The sequence below is a fragment of the Salvelinus fontinalis genome, chromosome 5 (genome assembly GCF_029448725.1).
Source record: "Salvelinus fontinalis isolate EN_2023a chromosome 5, ASM2944872v1, whole genome shotgun sequence".
NCBI lineage: Eukaryota > Metazoa > Chordata > Actinopteri > Salmoniformes > Salmonidae > Salvelinus > Salvelinus fontinalis.
This window is the reverse complement of record NC_074669.1, coordinates 2250447-2276788: the sequence shown is the minus strand read 5'-3', so window position 1 is coordinate 2276788 and position 26342 is coordinate 2250447. Positions and strand designations below refer to the sequence as shown.

The window sequence follows — 26342 nt, the reverse complement described above, 5'->3', positions numbered from 1 at the left end:
CTGACATGCAGCACGTCGTGCGCCGATATGATTAGGTTTTAGGTGAGGGTACCACCTGTCCGCTATCATTAAGGACCCCACTTCAAAACAATAGTATTTTTTAACCGGCAAGCCAGAGGCCTGGTAATACCAGCTGATGGTCAGTCCCCTGCCATCCCACTACATGCTCTTTCGGAACGTGGAGGGAGTTTTTAATACCTCGTTAACCTTTTTTCTTCTTCCAAATAAGCTTTTAACGTTGCTTAGGCATTGCACAACCACACAATTGAACCATCACTTTAATAACCCATTTCCGCCTCGTTTTGTTGCCTATGATGTTTTGTACAATTGGAATAGCAGCCAGGAGCAGTGACATTTGCTAAATACTAGATATATAATATCTACGAAGATTGAATTGTGTTAGAAGAAATCAATGGCATAAGGAACCATTGACGACCAGCATACGAGCGCATTCAGGCATGCTTCCATCCCAAGACTCTTTCAGAAACACTCTTTACTATACCCGCTGTTTCTTCTCTGAGCGTCACCGAGAAGAAACCGAGAGAAAGAAAGAGAGAGAGAGAGAGGCTGACAAACTGACTACCGCTACCTGCTGGAAGCGAACGCACTGACTGGGAGGAGGAGGATATTGAAACACGCTCTCTCAACCGAGCAACAAGACAATAAAAACAGCTACAACAAAACCCCACAGTTAGAGAAGAGTTGTGTGTGGTTTCCAGACGGCAAAGAGGACTAATAATCACCATTACCATTGACCCAACGCCATCAGAAAACCCAGGAGTGAATTTATAGCCATGTATTTGAATAGAGAAGAGAACAATAGCAAAGGTAAGAATATTTTAAGAATTGATCCACTCTTTGCGAGGAGCACTCCTTGTCTGACCGTTTCAATGTGTGTATTTGGGTGCGGGGGTACGGGGGTTAAACCCGCTGTCTTACGGTACTGTTATGATAATCGCTGTTATGTGTTGGGGATAAGTTGAGGGTCATTGTCACGGACATCTGTAGGGCATCTTGCAGGCTACACATAATGATCCAGACTGATGTTAATGTGTGTCATCGTAGGGCTCTAGGTCACTCTTTTCATCATATCAGATATCATGTCAGCGTTATTTATAAACGAACCTTCCGTTTTCCTCCAGTGCGATGATTTATGAATGTAGGCTAGAATAGCTACTTGTTGTTAGGCATAGATGGTCTGCCTGCCGACGGTTCGTGTCTTTTTGCTATTTTGACATCTATTCACTAGTAAAGGACAACCAAACACAAGGTCACAACAGCATCCACAACGATGACCAAGTGTATGTGTGGAAGAGGCTAGGATATTCTCTCTTCAGATGCCGACATTTGGCGGAAAAGCTACGCGTTATGGATTCGTTTATGAAAGAGAGAGGAGGGTGGAAAGGAGGGAGCAATGTCTAGGTGAAGAAGAATAATATGGGAAAGAAAGACGCATTTATTAGGAGTAATCTCTCCCACGTGTTTTGGAGGCGTAATGCGTGATTTGCGGGGTTTTCCAGTGTAATACTCTCTACTAGTGTCCCCCTATCTGGGCCGTGTCGCGTTCATTCGCTCTGGGGCCGGGAGATAATTACCATCACCACCTAGACGAGACCTGAAGGTCTGTAGTAGCCTAATAACACCTGCTGCTGCTACTGGAGGAGGGCGACGGAAGGAGAGAAAGGAGGAGAGCGAGGGAAGGAGAGAAAGGAGGAGAGCGAGGGCAGGAGAGAAAGGAGGAGAGCGAGGGAAGGAGAGAAAGGAGGAGAGCGAGGGAAGGAGAGAAAGGAGGGGCGTTTTTTTTGTTAATTTCCTTTAGACGTTAGATAATGGTCTCGTGCGCTGTGTGACTGATAAGGCCACGATGCAACTACCGGTCTGTTTAATATGTGTGTGTGTGTGTGTGTGTGTGTGTGTGTGTGTGTGTGTGTGTGTGTGTGTGTGTGTGTGTGTGTGTGTGTGTGTGTGTGTGTGTGTGTGTGGTGTGTGTGTGTTGTAATATCGAGTACCACAATAACTAGACTACAGACTGAAGAAGCTTTTTGGGAGGTGGAGTAGTAGACAGAAGGAGGTATTACGTTCCAGTCTTAGAGTCGGAATATTCCACTACTGCTCAGCCCTGGCTGTACATGCATGACATGGGGCTTTTTTTTTCACGTGAGCGTGTGGACTTTGACTGGCAGGTTGTTAGTCTGTAATCCGGTAGCCCGGTACGGCCGCGTGCTCTCTGCTCTGGTTTTAAAATTCAACACGCGTCTCAAGGTGGAGAGGAGAGGAGAGAGAGAGAAATGGAGTGGGAGAGAGAGATATGGAGAGAGAGAGAGAGAAAGAGAGAGAGAGAGATGGAGTGGGAGTGGGAGAGTTGTGAGGACCATATCGATGACTAGAAGAGACGGGGCTGGATGACAAATGCCCTGTTCATCTCTCTCTCTCTTTAATGCCAAAACAAGTGAAATAGATAATAAACAAAAGTGAAATAAACAATAAAAAATGAACAGTAAACATTACACTTACAAAAGTTCTAAAGTAATAAAGACATTTTAAATGTCATATTATGTCTAAATACAGTGTTGTAACGATGTGAAAATAGTGAAAGTACACAAGGGAAAATAAATCAACATAAATATGGGTTGTATTTACGATGGTGTTTGTTCTTCACTGGTTGCCCCTTTTCTTGTGGCAACAGGTCACAAATCTTGCTGCTGTGATGCCACACTGTGGTATTTCACCCAGTAGATATGGGAGTTTATGAAAATTGGGTTTGTTTTTTGAATTCTTTGTGGATCTGTGTAATCTGAGGGAAATAGGTATCTCTAATATGGTCATATATTTGGCAAGAGGCATCGCTATCTCTCTCTCTCTACTGGGGAAATACATGCAGTCTGATGTATTGTTGTCTCTACCTTCTTGCCCTTTGTGCTGTTGTCTGTGCCCAATAATGTTTGTACCTTGTTGTTGTCATGGACACTCTTACTGACAGTTGTCGCTGCTTCACGTGATGTATTGTTGTCTCTACCTTCTTGCCCTTTGTGCTGTTGTCTGTCCCCAATAATGGTACTTCTTTGGGTTATTTTAATGTTGTTGTTTTTTATCCCAGGCCCCCGTCCCCGCAGGAGGCCTTTTGCCTTTTGCTAGGCCGTCATTGTAAATAAGAATTTGTTAAATAAAGGTTACCTACAATACATCCCAATAGCAAAGCATTCCCTGTGTAGCAGTACGGGCGCTGGTCAAATGTAACCAAAAGGGTACCATTTGGGGCGCAGACCTGTCTGCATGTTTGAAAATTGGCCTCAACTTTCAACTTAACTTCAGCTATAGAAATACCTTTTCCAAGGTTTGGCGGCTGTCCAGGATGGCATTGAATTGTCAGAAATATGGAATACATTTTTTTAAAGGTTATATAGCTGGAGATGAGAAATGATTAGTTTTTCAGGGTTGCCTCACATTGAAGCTGTTTGGATAACACAATTGAATTATCTCTTAGCAAACATCTTCACACAAACGGATCCTGTGTGAGAAAAAAACTTAAAACATTTCTGACAAATATTATTTAACCTTGGAGAAGTGGGAGAACATCGGAAATAAAATCCCTGACAGCTACGGCAAATAATATTCGCCCCCACAGTGACATGCAGTTTGTGTATCAGTATTTCAGTCAACAAGGTGTCTGTTTGTATCAGTATTTCAGTCAACAAGGTGTCTATTTGTGTCAGTATTTCAGTCAACAAGGTGTCTATTTGTGTCAGTATTTCAGTCAACAAGGTGTCTATTTGTATCAGTATTTCAGTCAACAAGGTATGTATTTGTGTCAGTATTTCAGTCAACAAGGTGTCTATTTGTGTCAGTATTTCAGTCAACAAGGTGTCTATTTGTATCAGTATTTCAGTCAACAAGGTGTCTGTTTGTATCAGTATTTCAGTCAACAAGGTGTCTATTTGTGTACAGTATTTCAGTCAACAAGGTGTCTATTTGTGTACAGTATTTCAGTCAACAAGGTGTCTATTTGTGTACAGTATTTCAGTCAACAAGGTATCTATTTGTGTACAGTATTTCAGTCAACAAGGTATCTATTTGTGTACAGTATTTCAGTCAACAAGGTATCCATTTGTGTACAGTATTTCAGTCAACAAGGTATCTATTTGTGTACACTATTTCAGTCAACAAGGTGTCTGTTTGTGTATCAGTATTTCAGTCAACAAGGTATGTATTTGTGTCAGTATTTCAGTCAACAAGGTGTCTATTTGTGTCAGTATTTCAGTCAACAAGGTGTCTATTTGTGTACAGTATTTCAGTCAACAAGGTGTCTATTTGTGTCAGTATTTCAGTCAACAAGGTGTCTATTTGTGTCAGTATTTCAGTCAACAAGGTGTCTATTTGTGTCAGTATTTCAGTCAACAAGGTGTCTATTTGTGTCAGTATTTCAGTCAACAAGGTGTCTATTTGTGTCAGTATTTCAGTCAACAAGGTGTCTATTTGTATCAGTATTTCAGTCAACAAGGTATGTATTTGTGTCAGTATTTCAGTCAACAAGGTGTCTATTTGTGTCAGTATTTCAGTCAACAAGGTGTCTATTTGTGTCAGTATTTCAGTCAACAAGGTGTCTATTTGTATCAGTATTTCAGTCAACAAGGTGTCTATTTGTGTCAGTATTTCAGTCAACAAGGTGTCTATTTGTGTACAGTATTTCAGTCAACAAGGTGTCTATTTGTGTCAGTATTTCAGTCAACAAGGTGTCTGTTTGTGTACAGTATTTCAGTCAACAAGGTGTCTATTTGTGTATCAGTATTTCAGTCAACAAGGTGTCTATTTGTGTACAGTATTTCAGTCAACAAGGTGTCTATTTGTGTACAGTATTTCAGTCAACAAGGTGTCTATTTGTGTCAGTATTTCAGCCAACAAGGTGTCTATTTGTGTACAGTATTTCAGTCAACAAGGTGTCTATTTGTGTACAGTATTTCAGTCAACAAGGTGTCTATTTGTATCAGTATTTCAGTCAACAAGGTGTCTTTGTGTCAGTATTCCAGTCAACAAGGTGTCTTTGTGTCAGTATTTCAGTCAACAAGGTGTCTATTTGTGTCAGTATTTCAGTCAACAAGGTGATTTGTGTCAGTATTTCAGTCAACAAGGTGATTTGTGTCAGTATTTCAGTCAACAAGGTGATTTGTGTCAGTATTTCAGTCAACAAGGTGATTTGTGTCAGTATTTCAGCCAACAAGGTGATTTGTGTCAGTATTTCAGTCAACAAGGTATCTTTTTTCTATTAATTTCCTTCACATGCTGCAGTATATGTTTATCCTCTTATAGAGATACAGGATGAGAACACATGGACATTTTTAAGGTCATAGGTCACATTTTTATAGTTTCTGATAATTAATGATGACCTCTGAACATCACACTCATGTGAGAGAAACTGTGTCCCAAATCGACACCACATTTCCTATATAGTGCACTGCTTTTGACTATTTGGGATGAAAGTAAAAATGTGGTAAATTGCCTTTCTCTAGAATGCATCATCATTATCACCAGTGGATAATTCTGGGGTGGGACAACACCTGCCCTTCTGGTTGGCTGTCTGGTATCCCTATGGGCTGTATCTCCCTGTCCCATTGGTGGACAAGACAGATGGCTTTAAAGCTATCAGGATCAATTACAACAGATGTCTCATACCCAGTACCGAGTGTTCTTACCTGTCTTGCAGTTTTGGCCTTCTCTGACAGCTGGTGCCAATTCAGTTTGTCCCCTTGGCCATAACCCTTCCCTGTCGCCTTGGCCATAACCCTTGCCTGTCCTCTTGGACCTAGCCCTTGCATGTCCTCTTGGCCCTAACCCTTGCCTGTCCCCTTGGCCCGAACCCTTGCAAGTCCTCTTGGCCATAACCCTTGCCTGTCCCCTTGGCCCGAACCCTTGCCTGTCCTCTTGGCCATAACCCTTGCAAGTCCTCTTGGTCCTAACCCTTGCCTGTCCCCTTGGCCCGAACCCTTGCCTGTCCTCTTGGCCATAACCCTTGCAAGTCCTCTTGGTCCTAACCCTTGCCTGTCCCCTTGGCCCGAACCCTTGCCTGTCCTCTTGGCCATAACCCTTGCAAGTCCTCTTGGCCCTAACCCTTGCATGCCCCCTTGGCCCGAACCCTTGCATGTCCTCTTGGCCCTAACCCTTGCTTACCCCCTTGCCCTAAACCTTTCTTTTCCTCTTGGCCTTAATCCTTGCCTGTCTTCTTGGCCATATCCCTTGCTTGTCCCCCCCCCTCTTGCCCTAAACCTTTCTTTTCTTCTTGGCCCTAATCCTTGCCTGTCTTCTTGGCCCTATCCCTTGCCTGTCCCCTTGGCACTAACCCTTGCCTGCCCCTTTTGCCCTAACTCTTGTCTGTCCTCTTGGCCCCAACCCTTGCTTGTCCTCTTGGCCCTAACCCGTTCTTATCCTCTTGGCCCTAACCTTTGCCTGTGCTCTTGGCCCTAACCCTTGCTTGTCTTCTTTGCCCAAACCCTTGCTTTTTCTCTTGGCCCTAACCCTTGCTTGTCATCTTGGCCATAACCCTTGCCTGTCCTCTTGGCCCTAACCCTTGCTTGTCATCTTGGCCATAACCCTTGCCTGTCCTCTTGGCCCTAACCCTTGCTTGTCATCTTGGCCATAACCCTTGCCTGTCCTCTTGGCCCTAACCCTTGCTTGTCTTCTTGGCCCTAGCCCTTGCCTGTCCTCTTGGCCCTAACCCTTGCTTGTCATCTTGGCCATAACCCTTGCTTGTCTTCTTGGCCATAACCCTTGCCTGTCTTCTTGGCCCTAACCCTTCCTGTCGCCTTGGCCCTAAACCTTTCTTTTCCTCTTGGCCCTATCCCTTGCCTGTCCCCTTGGCACTAACCCTTGCCTGCCCCCTTCGCCCTAACTCTTGCCTGTCCTCTTGACCCTAACCCTTGCCTGTCCTCTTGGCCCTAACTCTTGCCTGTCCTCTTGACCCTAACCCTTGCTTTTTACCTTGGCCGTAACCCTTGCCTCATCCTCTTGGCCCTATCCCTTGCTTATCCTCTTGTCCCTAACCATTGCTTGTCCTCTTGGCCCTAACCCTTGCTTGTCCTCTTGACCTTAGGGCCAATAGGACAGGCAAGGTCTTGGGCCAAAAGGACAAGCAAGGGTTAGGGCCAAGAAGACAGGCAAGGGTTAGGACCAATAGGACATGCAAGGGTTAGGGCCAAGAGGACAGGAAGTGTAAGGGCCAAGAGGACAGGAAGGGTTAGGGCCAAGAGGACAGGAAGTGTAAGGGCCAAGAGGACAGGAAGGGTTAGGGCCAAGAGGACAGGCAAGGGCTAGGGCCAAGAAGACAAGCAAGGGTTAGGGCCAAGAGGACAGGCAAGGGTTAGGGTCAAGAGGACAGGCAAGGGTTAGGGCCAAGAGGACAGGAAGTGTAAGGGCCAAGAGGACAGGAAGGGTTAGGGCCAAGAGGACAGGCAAGGGCTAGGGCCAAGAAGACAAGCAAGGGTTAGGGCCAAGAGGACAGGCAAGGGTTAGGGTCAAGAGGACAGGCAAGGGTTAGGGCCAAGAGGACAGGAAGTGTAAGGGCCAAGAGGACAGGAAGGGTTAGGGCCAAGAGGACAGGCAAGGGTTAGGGCCAAGAGGACAGGAAGTGTAAGGGCCAAGAGGACAGGAAGGGTTAGGGCCAAGAGGACAGGCAAGGGCTAGGGCCAAGAAGACAAGCAAGGGTTAGGGCCAAGAGGACAGGCAAGGGTTATGGCCAAGAGGACAGGAAGGGTTAGGGCCAAGAGGACAGGCAAGGGTTAGGGCCAAGAAGACAAGCAAGGGTTAGGGCCAAGAGAAAAGCAAGGGTTAGGGCCAAGAAGACAAGCAAGGGTTAGGGCCAAGAGGGCAAGAAAGGATTACGGCCAAGAGGACATGCAAAGGTTTGGGCCAAGAGGACAGGCAAGGGTTAGGGCCAAGAGGACAGGAAGGGTTAGGGACAATAGGACAGGCAAAGGATATGGCCAAGAAGACAGGCAAGGATTAAGGCCAAGAGGAAAAAATAAAGATTTAGGGCAAGGGGGCAAGCAAGGGTTAGGGCCAAGAGGACAAGAAAGGGTTAGGGCCAAGAGGACAGGCAAAGGTTAGGGCCAAGAGGACAAGAAAGGGTTAGGGCAAAGAAGACAAGCAAGGGTTAGGGCCAAGGGGACAGGCTAAGGCTAGGGCCAATGGGGACAGGTAAGGGTTAGGGCCAAGAGGACAGGCAAAGGTTAGGGCCAAGAGGACAAGCAATGGTTAGGGCTAAGAGGACAAGCAAGGGATAGGGCCAAGAGGATGAGGCAAGGGTTACGGCCAAGGTAAAAAGCAAGGGTTCGGGCCAAGAGGACAGGCAAAGGTTACGCAAAGGACAAGCAAGGGCTAGGGAAAAGAGGACAGGAAAGGGTTAGGGCCAAGAGAACAGGCAAGGGTTAGGGCAAAGAAGACAAGCAAGAGTTAGGGCCAAGAGGAAAAGAAAGGGCTAACCCTTCCTGTCGCCTTGGCCCTAACCCTTGCATGTCCTCTTGCATATTGTCTGGTTAGGCATCAGCAGTTTTGTGATGGATCGTCCTGACTTCCCTCATATTGCTTTGACCTTATAGTTCTGCAAACATTAAAGGCCAATGGGGAAGATAGGGGTTAGATTTGACCTGGCAGAGTTTGGCCGATGCAACGGTACACCATATTGCTTAGTTCCACCTAACATATCATCAAAACACACCTTCATTCTAGGACTACAGTCCATACCTGTTCACACTTTCATTCTATGACTACAGTCCATACTGGTTCACACCTTCGTTCTATGACTACAGTCCATACCTGTTCACTCCTTCATTCTATGACTACAGTCCATACCTGTTCACACTTTCATTCTATGACTACAGTCCATACCTGTTGTCTCCTTCATTCTAGGACTACAGTCCATACCTGTTGTCTCCTTCATTCTAGGACTACAGTCCATACCTGTTCACTCCTTCATTCTAGGACTACAGTCCATACCTGTTCACTCCTTCATTCTAGGACTACAGTCCATACCTGTTGTCTCCTTCATTCTAGGACTACAGTCCATACCTGTTCACTCCTTCATTCTAGGACTACAGCCCATACCTGTTCACTCCTTCATTCTAGGACAACAGTCCATACCTGCTGTCTCCTTCATTCTAGGACTACAGTCCATACCTGTTCACTCCTTCATTCTAGGACTACAGTCCATACCTGCTGTCTCCTTCATTCTATGACTACAGTCCATACCTGTTCACTCCTTCATTCTAGGACTACAGTCCATACCTGTTCACTCCTTCATTCTAGGACTACAGTCCATACCTGCTGTCTCCTTCATTCTAGGACTACAGTCCATACCTGTTCACTCCTTCATTCTATGACTACAGTCCATACCTGTTCACTCCTTCATTCTAGGACTACAGTCCATACCTGTTCACTCCTTCATTCTATGACTACAGTCCATACCTGTTCACTCCTTCATTCTAGGACTACAGTCCAAACCTGTTCACTCCTTCATTCTAGGACTACAGTCCATACCTGTTCACTCCTTCATTCTAGGACTACAGTCCATACCTGTTCACTCCTTCATTCTAGGACTACAGTCCATACCTGTTCACTCCTTCATTCTAGGACTACAGTCCATACCTGTTCACTCCTTCATTCTAGGACTACAGTCCATACCTGTTCACTCCTTCATTCTAGGACTACAGTCCATACCTGTTCACTCCTTCATTCTACGACTACAGTCCATACCTGTTCACTCCTTCATTCTAGGACTACAGTCCATACCTGTTCACTCCTTCATTCTAGGACTACAATCCATACCTGTTCACTCCTTCATTATAGGACTACAGTCCATACCTGTTCACTCCTTCATTCTAGGACTACAGTCCATACCTGTTGTCTCCTGGCTGTCAGAGAAGAAAAATGAGTTTCTTCCTGAATCAGAGATCAAAGACACTGAAGCCACTGGAACCCTTATCCTTTGGTCGTGTGTCTCCACAGGGTCCTGGTCAAAAGGAGTGCACTAGGGAATAGTGTGCCGTTTGATACACAGCCCTGGTCAAAAGGAGTGCACTAGGGAATAGGGTGCCGTTTGATACACAGCCCTGGTCAAAAGGAGTGCACTAGGGAATAGGGTGCCGTTTGATACACAGCCCTGGTCAAAAGGAGTGCACTATGGAATTGTTATGCTGATGAAGGAGGACCCAAAAGCGACGAAATAGAAACAGAGTCTTTATTCCAGTCTTAGACAAAAACGATACTCCTGATATATCTAAGGTAAAAACAAAACAGGAAAACTGAAATCCTCTCGTCAGTAGAGATGAACGACTGGAGACGCGACCACTAGACACCTGCTCACACGCAGCATCTGATGAAGGCAAAAACACGATAGAGCGGAACAAGGACACAGAACAGCAAACATCAAACAAGAATCCGACAAAGACAGAAGCAGAAAACAGAGGGAGAAATAGGGACTCAAATCAGAGGGCAAAATAGGGGACAGGTGTGAAAGAGTAAATGAGGTCGTTAGGAGAAAGAGAAACAGCTGGGAGCAGGAACGGAACGATAGAGAGAGAGAGCGGGGGAGGGAGAGAGGGAGGAGGAGAGAGAGGAATAGAAAGAGGGAAAGAACCTAATAACCAGCAGAGGGAAGCACAGAGACAAGACATGAAGATCAAAGACAAAACATGACAGTACCCCCCCACTCACCAAGCGCCTCCTGGCGCACTCGAGGAGGAACCCTGGCGGCGACGAAGGAAATCATCAATCAACGAACGGTCCAGCACGTCCCGAGATGGAACCCAACTCCTCTCCTCAGGACCGAAACCCTCCCCATCCACTAAGTACTGTTGACCACGTCCCTGAGAACGCATGTCCATGATCCTCCGTTCCTTGTAAATAGGTGCGCCCTCGACAAGGACGGGAGGGGGGGAGGGAAGACGAACGGGGGCGCGAAGAAAAGGCTTGACACAAGAGACATGGAAGACAGGGTGGACGCGACGAAGATGTCGCGGAAGAAGCAGTCGCACAGCGACTGGATTAACGACCTGAGAGACACGAAACGGACCAATGAACCGCGGAGTCAACTTGCGAGAAGCTGTCGTAAGGGAAAGGTTACGAGTGGAAAGCCACACTCTCTGACCGCGACAATACCTAGGACTCTTAATCCTACGTTTATTGGCGGCTCTCACAGTCCTCCCCGCAGACGAAGGCAGACCGGTACTAAAGTCTAAGGCGATCTGAGACCATGGTCGAGAAGGAATGGGAAGCGGTCTAAGACGACCGGCATGAGGAGAGTTACCTGACTTAGTCTGCGCGCAGTCCGGACAAGCAGCCACGAAACGGCGCGTGTCCCGCTCCTGAGTAGGCCACCAAAACCGCTGGCGAATAGAAGCAAGCGTACCCCGAACGCCGGGGTGACCAGCTAACTTGGCAGAATGAGCCCACTGAAGAACAGCCAGACGAATAGAGACAGGAACGAACAGAAGGTTACTAGGACAAGCGCGCGGCGACGCAGTGTGAGTGAGTGCTTGCTTTACCTGTCTCTCAATTCCCCAGACAGTCAACCCGACAACACGCCCTTCAGGGAGAATCCCCTCGGGTTCCGATGGCGACAATCGATGAGAAAAGTAAGCGCAGGGATGGACCTTATCGTCAGACTGGAAGCGCTGGGACAGAATGGCTCCCACGCCCACCTCTGAAGCGCCAACCTCGACAATGAATTGTTTAGTGACGTCAGGAGTAACAAGGATAGGGGCGGATGTAACACGCTTCTTGAGGAGATCAAAAGCTCCCTGGGCGGAACCAGACCACTTAAAGCAAGACTTGACAGAAGTCAGAGCTGTGAGAGGAGCAGCCACTTGACCGAAATTACGAATGAAACGCCGATAGAAATTAGCGAAACCGAGAAAGCGCTGTAACTCGACACGTGACTTAGGAACAGGCCAATCGCTGACATCCTGGACCTTAGCGGGATCCATCTGAATGCCTTCAGCAGACAGATAATCATCGAGAGCCTTACGTTCGGAAGCCGACAGAGAGAATAATCTACCCCGAGGAGAAGTGGTCCCCGGATGGAGATCAATACAACAATCATACGACCGGTGAGGAGGAAGAGAGTTGGCTCTGGACCGACTGAAGACCGTGCGCAGATCATGATGTTCCTCCGGCACTCCTGTCACATCACCAGGCTCCTCCTGAGTAGAGGGGACAGAAGAAACAGGAGGAATAGCAGACATTAAACACTTCACATGACAAGAAACGTTCCAGGATAGGATAGAATTACTAGACCAATTAATAGAAGGATTATGACATACTAGCCAGGGATGACCCAAAACAACAGGTGTAACAGGTGAACAAAAAATCAAAAAAGAAATGGTCTCACTGTGGTTACCAGATACTGTGAGGGTTAAAGGTAGTGTCTCATATCTGATACTGGGGAGAGAACTACCATCTAAGGCGAACATGGGTGTGATCCTCCCTAACTCTCTGAGAGGAATGTCATGTTTCCGAGCCCATGCTTCGTCCATAAAACAACCCTCAGCCCCAGAGTCTATCAAGGCACTGCAGGAAGCAGCCGACCCGGTCCAGCGTAGATGGACCGACAAGGTAGTACAGGAACTTGATGGAGAGACCTGAGTAGTAGCGCTCACCAGTAGCCCTCCGCTTACTGATGATCTCTGACCTTTAACTGGACATGACATGACAAAATGTCCAGCAGAACCGCAATAGAAGCAAAGGCGGTTGGTGATTCTCCGTTCCCTCTCCTTAGTCGAGATGTGAACACCTCCCAGCTGCATGGGCTCAGTCTCTGAGCCGATGGAAGGAGATGGTCGAGATGCGGAGAAGGGAAGCCCCGCTGACGCGAGCTCTCTTCCCCGAGCTCGGTGACGAAGATCTACCCGTCGTTCTATGCGGATGGCGAGTGCAATCAACGAGTCCACGCTGGAAGGAACCTCCCGGGAGAGAATCTCATCCTTAACCTCAGCGTGGAGTCCCTCCAGAAAACGAGCGAGCAACGCCGGCTCGTTCCAGTCACTGGATGCAGCAAGAGTACGAAACTCTATAGAGTAATCCGTTATGGATCGATCACCTTGACATAGGGAAGCCAGACCCCTGGAAGCCTCCTTCCCAAAAACTGAACGATCAAAGACCCGTATCATCTCCTCCTTAAAGTTCTGATAAACGTCAGAACACTCAGCCCTTGCCTCCCAGATAGCTGTGCCCCACTCCCGAGCCCGCCCAGTAAGGAGTGATATGACGTAAGCGATCCGAGCTCTCTCTCCAGAGTATGTGTTAGGCTGGAGAGAGAACACAATATCACACTGGGTGAGAAAGGAGCGACACTCAGTGGGCTGTCCAGAGTAACATGGTGGATTATTAACCCTGGGTTCCGGAGACTCGGAAGACCAGGAAGTAGCTTGTGGTACGAGACGAAGACTCTGAAACTGTCCTGAGAGATCGGAAACCTGAGCGGCCAGGGTCTCAACGGCCTGACGAGCAGCAGACAATTCCTGCTCGTGTCTGCCGAGCATTGCTCCCTGGAACTTGACGGTAGTGTAGAGAGAATCCGTAGTCGCTGGGTCCATTCTTGGTCGGATTCTTCTGTTATGCTGATGAAGGAGGACCCAAAAGCGACGAAATAGAAACAGAGTCTTTATTCCAGTCTTAGACAAAAACGATACTCCTGATATATCTAAGGTAAAAACAAAACAGGAAAACTGAAATCCTCTCGTCAGTAGAGATGAACGACTGGAGACGCGACCACTAGACACCTGCTCACACGCAGCATCTGATGAAGGCAAAAACACGATAGAGCGGAACAAGGACACAGAACAGCAAACATCAAACAAGAATCCGACAAAGACAGAAGCAGAAAACAGAGGGAGAAATAGGGACTCAAATCAGAGGGCAAAATAGGGGACAGGTGTGAAAGAGTAAATGAGGTCGTTAGGAGAAAGAGAAACAGCTGGGAGCAGGAACGGAACGATAGAGAGAGAGAGCGGGGGAGGGAGAGAGGGAGGAGGAGAGAGAGGAATAGAAAGAGGGAAAGAACCTAATAACCAGCAGAGGGAAGCACAGAGACAAGACATGAAGATCAAAGACAAAACATGACAGGAATAGGGTGCCATTTGATACACAGCCCTGGTCAAAAGGAGTGCACTAGGGAATAGGGTGCCGTTTGATACACAGCCCTGGTCAAAACGAGTGCACTAGGGAATAGTGTGCCGTTTGATACACAGCCCCGGTCAAAACGAGTGCACTAGGGAATAGTGTGCCGTTTGATACACAGCCCTGGTCAAAAGGAGTGCACTAGGGAATAGGGTGCTATTTGATACACAGCCCTGGTCAAAAGGAGTGCCCTAGGGATAGGGTGCCATTTGAGACATAACCTTGGTCAAAAGGAGTGCACTAGGGAATAGGGTGACACAGCCCATAGCGATCCCTACTGACCAGAGCAGAGAGCACAAGCACAGGGTGAAGAACAGTCTTTATGGATTTCAAACCAACCATTTCATATTTCACAGTAATGGCATTTGTCTCCCTTTTTTCCAGGCAGAGTTATGATGATTCTTGGTATAAACCGATACATCGGAAATGTTGCTCCCTGAACCTGCTGACGGAATGAAAAGGAGCCGAGTTAGGAAGGCTGTTTAGGATCTGTGATATGGTGTGAAGAGTGGCGTCGGCCAGAGAATGGGAGGGTTCTTCACCTCTCTGTTATTGTTGCCCTGCCGGGGGAAATTGATGATGTCCTGCTCTTCATGCTTAATTCACTCATGTAGAATTGGAAATGATTTTGTGGGATTGTTGCTGCTGTTGCTGCTGAGGCGTGGGCCTAATGTTCATGTCTGTTTGGAAGATGAATTGAGAGAGAAGAGACGGGGGGGGGGGGGGGGGGCGAAAGATGGCAAAGCTATGAATATGAGCTTTTTATTCAATCAGTGTACAGAGCTTCTATCTGAGGGATTACTATAGGTATCTACAGACGTTCTACCTATAACCTGGGACCTAATAATGACTTATAGGAAAAGCTTTTACATTCTGTATCAGCTTCTCTGGTCCAGAGCCATATATTTAGAGAGTTGGGCCATAGGTCACCCCAGAGCCATATATTTAGAAAGTTGGGCCATAGGTCACCCCAGAGCCATATATTTAGAAAGTTGGGCCATAGGTCACCCCAGAGCCATATATTTAGAAAGTTGGGCCATAGGTCACCCCAGAGCCATATATTTAGAGAGTTGGGCCATAGGTCACTCCAGAGCCATATATTTAGAGAGTTGGGCCATAGGTCACTCCAGAGCCATATATTTAGAAAGTTGGGCCATAGGTCACCCCAGAGCCATATATTTAGAGAGTTGGGCCATAGGTCACCCCAGAGCCATATATTTAGAAAGTTGGGCCATAGGTCACCCCAGAGCCATATATTTAGAAAGTTGGGCCATAGGTCACCCCAGAGCCATATATTTAGAGAGTTGGGCCATAGGTCACTCCAGAGCCATATATTTAGAGAGTTGGGCCATAGGTCACTCCAGAGCCATATATTTAGAAAGTTGGGCCATAGGTCACCCCAGAGCCATATATTTAGAGAGTTGGGCCATAGGTCACCCCAGAGCCATATATTTAGAAAGTTAGGCCATAGGTCACCCCAGAGCCATATATTTAGAAAGTTGGGCCATAGGTCACTCCAGAGCCATATATTTAGAGAGTTGGGCCATAGGTCACCCCAGAGCCATATATTTAGAAAGTTGGGCCATAGGTCACCCCAGAGCCATATATTTAGAGAGTTGGGCCATAGGTCACTCCAGAGCCATATATTTAGAGAGTTGGGCCATAGGTCACTCCAGAGCCATATATTTAGAAAGTTGGGGCATAGGTCACCCCAGAGCCATATATTTAGAGAGTTGGGCCATAGGTCACCCCAGAGCCATATATTTAGAAAGTTGGGCCATAGGTCACCCCAGAGCCATATATTTAGAAAGTTGGGCCATAGGTCACCCCAGAGCCATATATTTAGAAAGTTGGGCCATAGGTCACCCCAGAGCCATATATTTAGAAAGTTGGGCCATAGGTCACCCCAGAGCCATATATTTAGAAAGTTGAGCCATAGGTCACCCCAGAGCCATATATTTAGAGAGTTGGGCCATAGGTCACCCCAGAGCCATATATTTAGAAAGTTGGGCCATAGGTCACCCCAGAGCCATATATTTAGAAAGTTGGGCCATAGGTCACCCCAGAGCCATATATTTAGAGATTTGGGCCATAGGTCACCCCAGAGCCATATATTTAGAGATTTGGGCCATAGGTCACTCCAGAGCCATATATTTAGAAAGTTGGGCCATAGGTCACCCCAGAGCCATATATTTAGAGATTTGGGCCATAGGTCACTCCAGAGCCATATATTTAGAGATTTGGGCCATAGGTTACCCCAGAGCCATATATTTAGAAAGTTGGGCCATAGATCACCCCAGAGCCATATATTTAGAAAGTTGGGCCATAGGTCACCCCAGAGCCATATATTTAGAGATTTGGGCCATAGGTCACCCCAGAGCCATATATTTAGAGATTTGGGCCATAGGTCACTCCAGAGCCATATATTTAGAAAGTTGGGCCATAGGTCACCCCAGAGCCATATATTTAGAGATTTGGGCCATAGGTCACTCCAGAGCCATATATTTAGAGATTTGGGCCATAGGTTACCCCAGAACCATATATTTAGAGAGTTGGGCCATAGGTTACCCCAGAACCATATATTTAGAGAGTTGGGCCAACTTATAGAATTTTGAATAATGCAGAAATCTCAATGTCCAAACTCTCCAAAGGGTAATGCCATCTTGAATCCTTGGGACGTCCCTACCCTAACCCTTTTGCATTTAACTTCAATAGAGTGATGTCAAATTTGGGACGTCCCACAGATCCCGTTTAGACTTTAACGCTCTTTAAATACATTACCAAAGATTTTTTTAAATAACTAAACCAAGATAGACCACAGCCTGTCGTTTCCAATTGGAAGAAATGAGTCGTAGTGGGCAGAACAAGCAAGGAGGTGGGCTGAGCCAATCACAAGCTAGCGAAATCCTATTGGTCCATTCTAGCATCATCAACGATAAATCCCCTATAATTGAGAATTTCAATAAGCATTTCTCTACGGCTGGCCATGCTTTCCACCTGCCTACCCCTACCCCGGTCAACTGTCCGGCACCCTCCACAGCAACCCGCCAAAGCCCCCACCATTTCTCCTTCACCCAAATCCAGATAGCTGATGTTCTGAAAGAGCTGCAAAATCTGGACCCCTACAAATCAACCGGGCTAGACAATCTGGACCCTCTCTTTCTAAAATTAGCTGCTGAAATTGTTGCAACCCCTATTACTAGCCCGTTCAACCTCTCTTTCGTATCGTCTGAGATTCCCAAAGATTGGAAAGCTGTCACGGTCACCCCCCTCTTTAAAGGGGGGGACACTCTAGACCCAAACTGCTACAGACCTATATCTATCCTACCCTGTCTTTCTAAGGTCTTCGAAAGCCAAAATAACAAACAGATTACCGACCATTTTGAATCCCACCGTACCTTCTCCGCTATGCAATCTGGTTTCAGAGCTGGTCATTGGTGCACCTCAGCCACGCTCAAGGTCCTAAACGACATCATAACCGCCATCGATAAGAGACATTACTGTGCAGCCGTATTCATCACCTGGCGAAGGCTTTCGACTCTGTCAATCACCACATTCTTATTGGCAGACTCGACAGCCTTGGTTTCTCAAATGATTGCCTCGCCTGGTTTACCAACTACAGTACTTCTCTGATAGAGTTCATTGTGTCAAATCGGAGGGCCTGTTGTCCGGGCCTCTGGCAGTCTCTATGGGGGTACTACAGGGTTCAATTCTCGGGCCGACTCTCTTCTCTGTATACATCAATGATGTTCTTCTTGCTGCTGGTGATTCTCTGATACACCTCTACGCAGACGACACCATTCTGTATACTTCTGGCCCTTCTTTGGACACTGTGTTAACTACCCTCCAGACGAGCTTCAATGCGATACAGCACTCCTTCCATGGCCTCCAACTGCTCTTAAATGCAAGTAAAACGAAATGCATGCTATTCAACCGATCACTGCCCGCACCTGCTCGCCCGTCCAGCATCACTACAAATACATAGGTGTCTGGTTAGACTGTAAACTCTCCTTCCAGACTCACATTAAGCATCTCCAATCCAAAATTAAATCTAGAATCGGCTTCCTATATCACAACAAAGCATCCTTCACTCATGCTGCCAAACATACCCTCGTCAAACTGACCATCCTACCAATCCTCAACTTTGGTGATGTCATCTATAAAATAGCCTCCAACACTCTACTCAACAAATTGGATGCAGTCTATCACAGTGCCATCCGTTTTGTCACCAAAGCCCCATACACCTCCCACCATTGCGACCTGTACGCTCTCGTTGGTTGGCCCTCGCTTCATAATCGTCGCCAAACCCACTGGCTACAGGTTATCTACAAGTCTCTGCTAGGTAAAGCCCCGCCTTATCTCAGCTCACTGGTCACCATAGCAGCACCCACTCGTAGCACGCGCTCCAGCAGGTATATCTCACTGGTCACCCCCAAAGCCAATTCCTCCTTTGGTCGTCTTTCCTTCCAGTTCTCTGCTGCCAAAGACTGGAACGAACTGCAACAATCTCTGAAGCTGGAAACACTTATCTCCCTCACTAGCTTTAAGCACCAGCTGTCAGAGCAGCTCACAGATCACTGCACCTGTACATAGCCCATCTATAATTTAGCCCAAACAACTACCTCTTCCCCTACTGTATTTATTTATTTACTTTGCTCCTTTGCACCCCAATATTTCTATCTCTACTTTGCACATTCTTCCACTTCAAATCTACCATTCCAGTGTTTTACTTGCTATATTCTATTTACTTCGCCACCATGGCCTTTTTTTGCATTTACCTCCCTTATCTCACCTCACTTGCTCATATTGTATATAGACTTATTTTTCTACTGTATTATTGACTGTATGTTTGTTTTACTCCATGTGTAACTCTGTGTTGTTGTATGTGTCGAACTGCTTTGCTTTATCTTGGCCAGGTCGCAGTTGTAAATGAGAACTTGTTCTCAACTAGCCTACCTGGTTAAATAAAGGTGGGGGGAAAACAAAATCTGCATATTTCCTTTAGGGAACAGCGACTCTGTGAAGTGCACTTGTGCAATAACTCAATTCGCCTTCGCCTTCGCACTCCTTCCTAACAACGCAATTTATTACAACTTTGGCAAAGGGTAAAGTCTACAAAACTTAGTCCACTCTGTTCGTAACAGATTCTACTTTTGGGAACAGCACACTGTATTGAGAACAAAAGTTTAATTGATGAGAAAATGTGCAGAACGGTGAGACAAAATCACATTTATACATCTGGTGAAATATCTATCTCATTGTTGTGTCGGTGACATTACTCTGGGTCAGTCTACTTGACGCCGACGCTGTAATTTACAGCCCCTAGTTTACGTCTCCAGTCCTTAATCAAACAGAGAGACAAATGGTTAAACACTGTGATTTATTATTAAACTGTGGGGAGAGTCTCAGCCTGTATCTCAAATGGCACCCTATTCTCTATGTAGTGCACTACTTTAGACCAGAGCCGTGTGGGCCTTTGTCAAAAGTAGTGCACTATGGAATAGGGTTCATTTAGGGACCTAGTCCCTAGTGGAAGGATACAGAGAGAGAAAGAGAGAGAGAGAAAGGGCAATAAATACAGTCCCCAGTGGAAGGATACATAACTGGGGATTTGTGAGCAGACTAATCACATATTGAAATGGAAGATAACTGTGTAGAAAGAAAGAGAGGAGTTTTTACTTCATATGGAGAAATAAAACCTGACTAAAACATGACTATATACGAGAACTAATCCAGAGTGATTTACAGTACAGGGATTTACAGTACAGTGATTTACAGTACTGTGATTTACAGTACAGGGATTTACAGTACAGTGATTTACACTTTAATGATTTACAGTACAGTGATTTACACTTTAATGATTTACAGTACAGTGATTTACAGTACAGTGATTTACAGTACAGTGATTTACACTTTAATGATTTACAGTACAGTGATTTACAGTACAGTGATTTACAGTACAGTGATTTACAGTACAGTGATTTTCAGTACAGTGATTTACAGTACAGTGATTTACAGTACAGTGATTTACAGTTTAATGATTTACAGTTTAATGATTTACAGCACAGTGATTTACAGTACAGTGATTTACAGTACAGTGATTTACAGCACAGTGATTTACAGCACAGTGATTTACAGCACAGTGATTTACAGTACAGTGATTTACACTTTAATGATTTACAGCACAGTGATTTACAGCACAGTGATTTACAGTACAGGGATTTACAGCACAGTGATTTACAGTACAGTGATTTACAGTACAGTGATTTATGGTACACTGATTTACAGTACAGTGATTTACAGTACAGTGATTTACAGTACAGCGATTTACACTTTAATGATTTACAGTACAGTGATTTACAGCACAGTGATTTACAGCACAGTGATTTACAGCACAGTGATTTACAGCACAGTGATTTACAGCACAGTGATTTACAGCACAGTGATTTACAGTTTAATGATTTACAGTACAGTGATTTACAGTTTAATGATTTACAGCACAGTGATTTACAGTTTAATGATTTACAGCACAGTGATTTACAGTTTAATGATTTACAGCACTGTGATTTACAGTACAGTGATTTACAGTTTAATGATTTACAGTACAGTGATTTACGGTACAGTGATTTACAGTTTAATGATTTAAAGTACAGTGTTTTACAGTACAGTGATTTACAGTACAGTGATTTAAAAAAAATAAAAAAATTATTTCACCTTTATTTAACCAGGTAGGCTAGTTGAGAACAAGTTCTCATTTGCAACTGTGACCTGGCCAAGATAAAGCATAGCAGTGTGAACAGACAACAACACAGAGTTACACATGGAGTAAACAATAAACAAGTCAATAACATGGTAGAAAAAAAAGAGAATCTATATACAATGTGTGCAAAAGGCATGAGGTAGGCAATAAATCGAGTAATTACAATTTAGCAGATTAACACTGGAGTGATAAATCATCAGATGATCATGTGCAAGAAGAGATACTGGTGTGCAAAAGAGCAGAAAAGTAAATAAATAAAAGCAGTATGGGGGGTGAGGTAGGTAAATTGGGTGGGTAGTTTACAGATGGACTATGTACAGCTGCAGCGATCGGTTAGCTGCTCGGATAGCAGATTTTTAAAGTTGTTGAGGGAGATAAAAGTCTCCAACTTCAGAGATTTTTGCAATTCGTTCCAGTCGCAGGCAGCAGAGAACTGGAAGGAAAGGCGTCCAAAAGAGGTTTTGGCTTTAGGGATGATCAGTGAGATACACCTGCTGGAGCGCGTGCTACGGGTGGGTGTAGCCATCGTGACCAGTGAACTGAGATAAGGCGGCACTTTACCTAGCATAGCCTTGTAGATGACCTGGAGCCAGTGGGTCTGACGACGAACATGTAGCGAGGGCCAGCCGACTAGGGCATACAGGTCGCAGTGGTGGGTCGTATAAGGTGCTTTAGTAACAAAACGGATGGCACTGTGATAAACTGCATCCAGTTTGCTGAGTAGAGTATTGGAAGCTATTTTGTAGATGACATCGCCGAAGTCGAGGATCGGTAGGATAGTCAGTTTTACTAGGGTAAGTTTGGCGGCGTGAGTGAAGGAGGCTTTGTTGCGGAATAGAAAGCCGACTCTAGATTTGATTTTGGATTGGAGATGTTTGATATGAGTCTGGAAGGAGAGTTTGCAGTCTAGCCAGACACCTAGGTACTTATAGATGTCCACATATTCTAGGTCGGAACCGTCCAGGGTGGTGATGCTAGTCGGGCGTGCGGGTGCAGGCAGCGAACGGTTGAAAAGCATGCATTTGGTTTTACTAGCGTTTAAGAGCAGTTGGAGGCCACGGAAGGAGTGTTGTATGGCATTGAAGCTCGTTTGGAGGTTAGATAGCACAGTCTCCAAGGAAGGGCCGGAAGTATACAGAATGGTGTCGTCTGCATAGAGGTGGATCAGGGAATCGCCCGCAGCAAGAGCAACATCATTGATGTATACAGAGAAAAGAGTCGGCCCGAGAATTGAACCCTGTGGTACCCCCATAGAGACTGCCAGAGGACCGGACAACATGCCCTCCGATTTGACACACTGAACTCTGTCTGCAAAGTAGTTGGTGAACCAGGCAAGGCAGTCATTAGAAAAACCGAGGCTACTGAGTCTGCCGATAAGAATATGGTGATTGACAGAGTCGAAAGCCTTGGCCAGGTCGATGAAGACGGCTGCACAGTAATGTCTTTTATCGATGGCGGTTATGACATCGTTTAGTACCTTGAGCGTGGCTGAGGTGCACCCGTGACCGGCTCGGAAACCGGATTGCACAGCGGAGAAGGTACGGTGGGATTCGAGATGGTCAGTGATCTGTTTGTTGACTTGGCTTTCGAAGACCTTAGATAGGCAGGGCAGGATGGATATAGGTCTGTAACAGTTTGGGTCCAGGGTGTCTCCCCCTTTGAAGAGGGGGATTACCGCGGCAGCTTTCCAATCCTTGGGGATCTCAGATGATACGAAGGAGAGGTTGAACAGGCTGGTAATAGGGGGTGCGACAATGGCGGCGGACAGTTTCAGAAATAGGGGGTCCAGATTGTCAAGCCCAGCTGATTTGTATGGGTCCAGGTTTTCCAGCTCTGGATATGGGTAAAGGAGAAGCTGGGGAGGCTTGGGCGAGTAGCAGCGGGGGGGGCGGGGCTGTTGGCCAAGGTTGGAGTTGCCAGGAGGAAGGCATGGCCAGCCATTGAGAAATGTTTGTTGAAGTTTTCGATTATCACGGACTTATCAGTGGTGACCGTGTTACCTAGCCTCAGTGAAGTGGGCAGCTGGGAGGAGGTGCTCTTGTTTTCCATGGACTTTACAGTATCCCAGAACTTTTTGGAGTTAGAGCTACAGGATGCAAATTTCTGCTTGAAAAAGCTGGCCTTTGCTTTCCTGACTGACTGCGTGTATTGGTTCCTGACTTCCCTGAACAGTTGCATATCGCGGGGGCTCTTTGATGCTATTGCAGTTCGCCACAGGATGTTTTTGTGCTGGTCGAGGGCAGTCAGGTCTGGAGGGAACCAAGGGCTATATCTGTTCTTGGTTCTGCATTTTTTGAACGGAGCATGCTTGTCTAATATGGTGAGGAAGTAACTTTTAAAGAATGACCAGGCATCCTCAACTGACGGGATGAGGTCAATATCCTTCCAGGGTACCCGGGCCAGGTCGATTAGAAAGGCCTGCTCGCAGAAGTGTTTTAGGGAGCGTTTGACAGTGATGAGGGGTGGTCGTTTGGCCGCGGACCCGTGGCGGATACAGGCAATGAGGCAGTGATCGCTGAGATCTTGATTGAAGACAGCAGAGGTGTATTTGGAGGGCAAGTTGGTCAGGATAATGTCTATTAGGGTGCCCATGTTTACGGATTTAGGGTTGTACCTGGTGGGTTCCTTGATGATTTGAGTGAGATTGAGGGCATCAAGCTTAGATTGTAGGACTGCCGGGGTGTTAAGCATATCCCAGTTTAGGTCACCTAACAGAACAAACTCTGAAGCTAGGTGGGGAGCGATCAATTCACAGATGGTGTCCAGGGCACCGCTGGGAGCTGAGGGGGGTCGGTAGCAGGCGGCAACAGTGCGAGACTTATTTCTGGAGAGATTCATTTTTAAAATTAGAAGTTCGAACTGTTTGGGCATAGACCTGGAAAGTATGACAGAACTTTGCAGGCTATCTCTGCAGTAGATTGCAACTCCTCCCCCTTTGGCAGTTCTATCTTGACGGAAAGTGTTATAGTTGGGTATGGAAATCTCTGAATTTTTGGTGGCCTTCCTAAGCCAGGATTCGGAAACGGCAAGGACATCAGGGTTGGCAGAGTGTGCTAAAGCGGTGAGTAAGGCAAACTTAGGGAGGAGGCTTCTGATGTTGACATGCATAAGGCCAAGGCTTTTTCGATCACAGAAGTCAACAAATGAGGGTGACTGGGGACATGCAGGGCCTGGGTTTACCTCCACATCACCCGAGGAACAGAGGAGTAGAAGGATGAGGGTGCGGCTAAAGGCTATCAAAACTGGTCGCCTAGAGCGTTGGGGACAAGGAATAAAAGGAGCAGATTTATGGGCGTGGTAGAATAGATTCTGGGCATAATGTGCAGACCAGGGTATGGTGGGGCACGGGTACAGCGGAGGCAAGCCCAGGCACTGGGTGATGATAAGAGAGGTTGTATCTCTGGACATGCTGGTCTCAATGGGTGAGGTCACCGCATGTGTGGGGGGTGGGACAAAGGAGGTATCAGAGGTACGGAGAGTGGAACTACGGGGTCCCTTGCAAACCAAAACAATTATAACTAGCCTGAACAACAGTATGCAAGGCATATTGATATTTGAGAGAGACATACAATAAGGCATAAAGTGATTGCAGGTCTTGATTGGGAGAGCTAGCTAAAACAGGTGAGATAACAGCAGCTAGTCAGCTAACACAGCAACAGCAGGTAAAAATGGCGACGACCAGGCAGACAGGGTCGGATTAACTACACACAGATCCTGAGTTAAAGCACAGAGCCGACAGATAAAACACAAATAAACAGAATGGAGTACCGTGAATTAATGGACAGTCAAGCAGGCATCAGCTATGTAGCCGAGTGATCATAGTGTCCAGGGGGCAGCCGTAGATGGAGCAGTGAGGCCTCCACTAAGCTAGCCCGCGGCGTTTAAAGTTAGTAGCCCGGGGGGGTGGTCTGCTCAGACGGAGGGGGTCTGCTCAGACGGAGGCCGGTTGAGTGCACAGCGGATGGGGTATTTGTCTGCAGACCAGACGTGGTCGTGTCGACAGAGAATCCAAGCCGGATGGCGGTGGCGAAAGAGAGGTTGTGAGTTGTAGAATTGTGTTTGCTAACTGGTGCTAGCTTCGTGATTCAGACAGCTAGTCATGGGTAGCAAGCTAGCAGAAGATGGAGGTCTGTTTTTAGCCACGCCGTGCAATTCCGTCGGTAGATTAGTGGGGTTCCGTGTGGTAGAGGGGACCAATACAATTGTCAAAATAGTTATAGTGGCCTAAGAAGATTGTTCGATAGACCTGTTTAGATAGCAGCCGATTTACAGCACAGTGATTTACAGTACAGTGATTTACAGTACAGTGATTTACAGTACAGTGATTTACAGCACAGTGATTTACAGTACAGTGATTTACAGTACAGTGATTTACAGTACAGTGAATTACGGTACAGTGATTTACAGTACAGTGATTTACAGTACAGTGATTTACAGCACAGTGATTTACAGTACAGTGATTTACAGTACAGTGATTTACAGTACAGTGAATTACGGTACAGTGATTTACAGTACAGTGATTTACAGTACAGTGATTTACAGTACAGTGATTTACAGTACAGTGAATTACGGTACAGTGATTTACAGTTTAATAATTTACAGTACAGTGATTTACAGTTTAATGATTTACGGTACAGTGATTTACAGTACAGTGATTTACACTTTAATGATTTACAGTACAGTGATTTACAGTACAGTGATTCACGGTACAGTGATTTACGGTACAGTGATTTACGGCACAGTGATTTACACTTTAATGATTTACGGTACAGTGATTTACGGTACAGTGATTTACGGTACAGTGATTTACACTTTAATGATTTACGGTACAGTGATTTACACTTTAATGATTTACAGTACAGTGATTTACAGTACAATGATTTACAGTACAGTGATTTACAGTACAGTGATTTACAGTACAGTGATTTACAGTACAGTGATTTACGGTACAGTGATTTACAGTACAGTGATTTACAGTACAGTGATTTACAGTACAGTGATTTACGGTACAGTGATTTACAGTACAGTGATTTACGGTACAGTGATTTAGTGTTTTGATGAATGTCATTGTCTTCAGTCTAATGGTTATAGTATTGACCTACAGTATGATGGTGATCAATCCCATCAGGCTGTGCAGTAGGAAGTCTCTTCACTATCAATCCCATCAGGCTGTGCAGTAGGAAGTCTCTTCACTATCAATCCCAACATGCTGTGCAGTGAGAGGTCTCTTCACTATCAATCCCAACATGCTCTGCAGTGAGAGGTCTCTTCACTATCAATCCCATCAGGCTGTGCAGTGAGAGGTCTCTTCACTATCAATCCCAACATGCTGTGCAGTGAGAGGTCTCTTCACTATCAATCCCAACATGCTGTGCAGTGAGAGGTCTTTTCACTATCAATCCCAACATGCTGTGCAGTGAGA

At 46.0% G+C, this 26342-nt stretch overlaps 1 protein-coding gene across 4 annotated transcripts in view; it reads left to right on the top strand.

Moving 5' to 3' along the window:
- Positions 1–405: 405 nt before the first annotated feature.
- LOC129856189 (synaptotagmin-7-like) overlaps positions 406–26342 on the top strand; it is a 371304-nt gene continuing 345367 nt past the window's right edge. For 2 of the 4 annotated variants that reach the window (XM_055924306.1, XM_055924303.1), the window contains exon 1: positions 407–828. In XM_055924306.1, coding sequence (XP_055780281.1) covers positions 795–828 — 34 coding nt within the window. In that variant the 5' untranslated portion in view covers positions 407–794. Of the gene's footprint in view, positions 829–26342 lie in introns of all 4 variants that reach the window. The other 2 variants (XM_055924304.1, XM_055924305.1) reach the window with 2 other exon arrangements.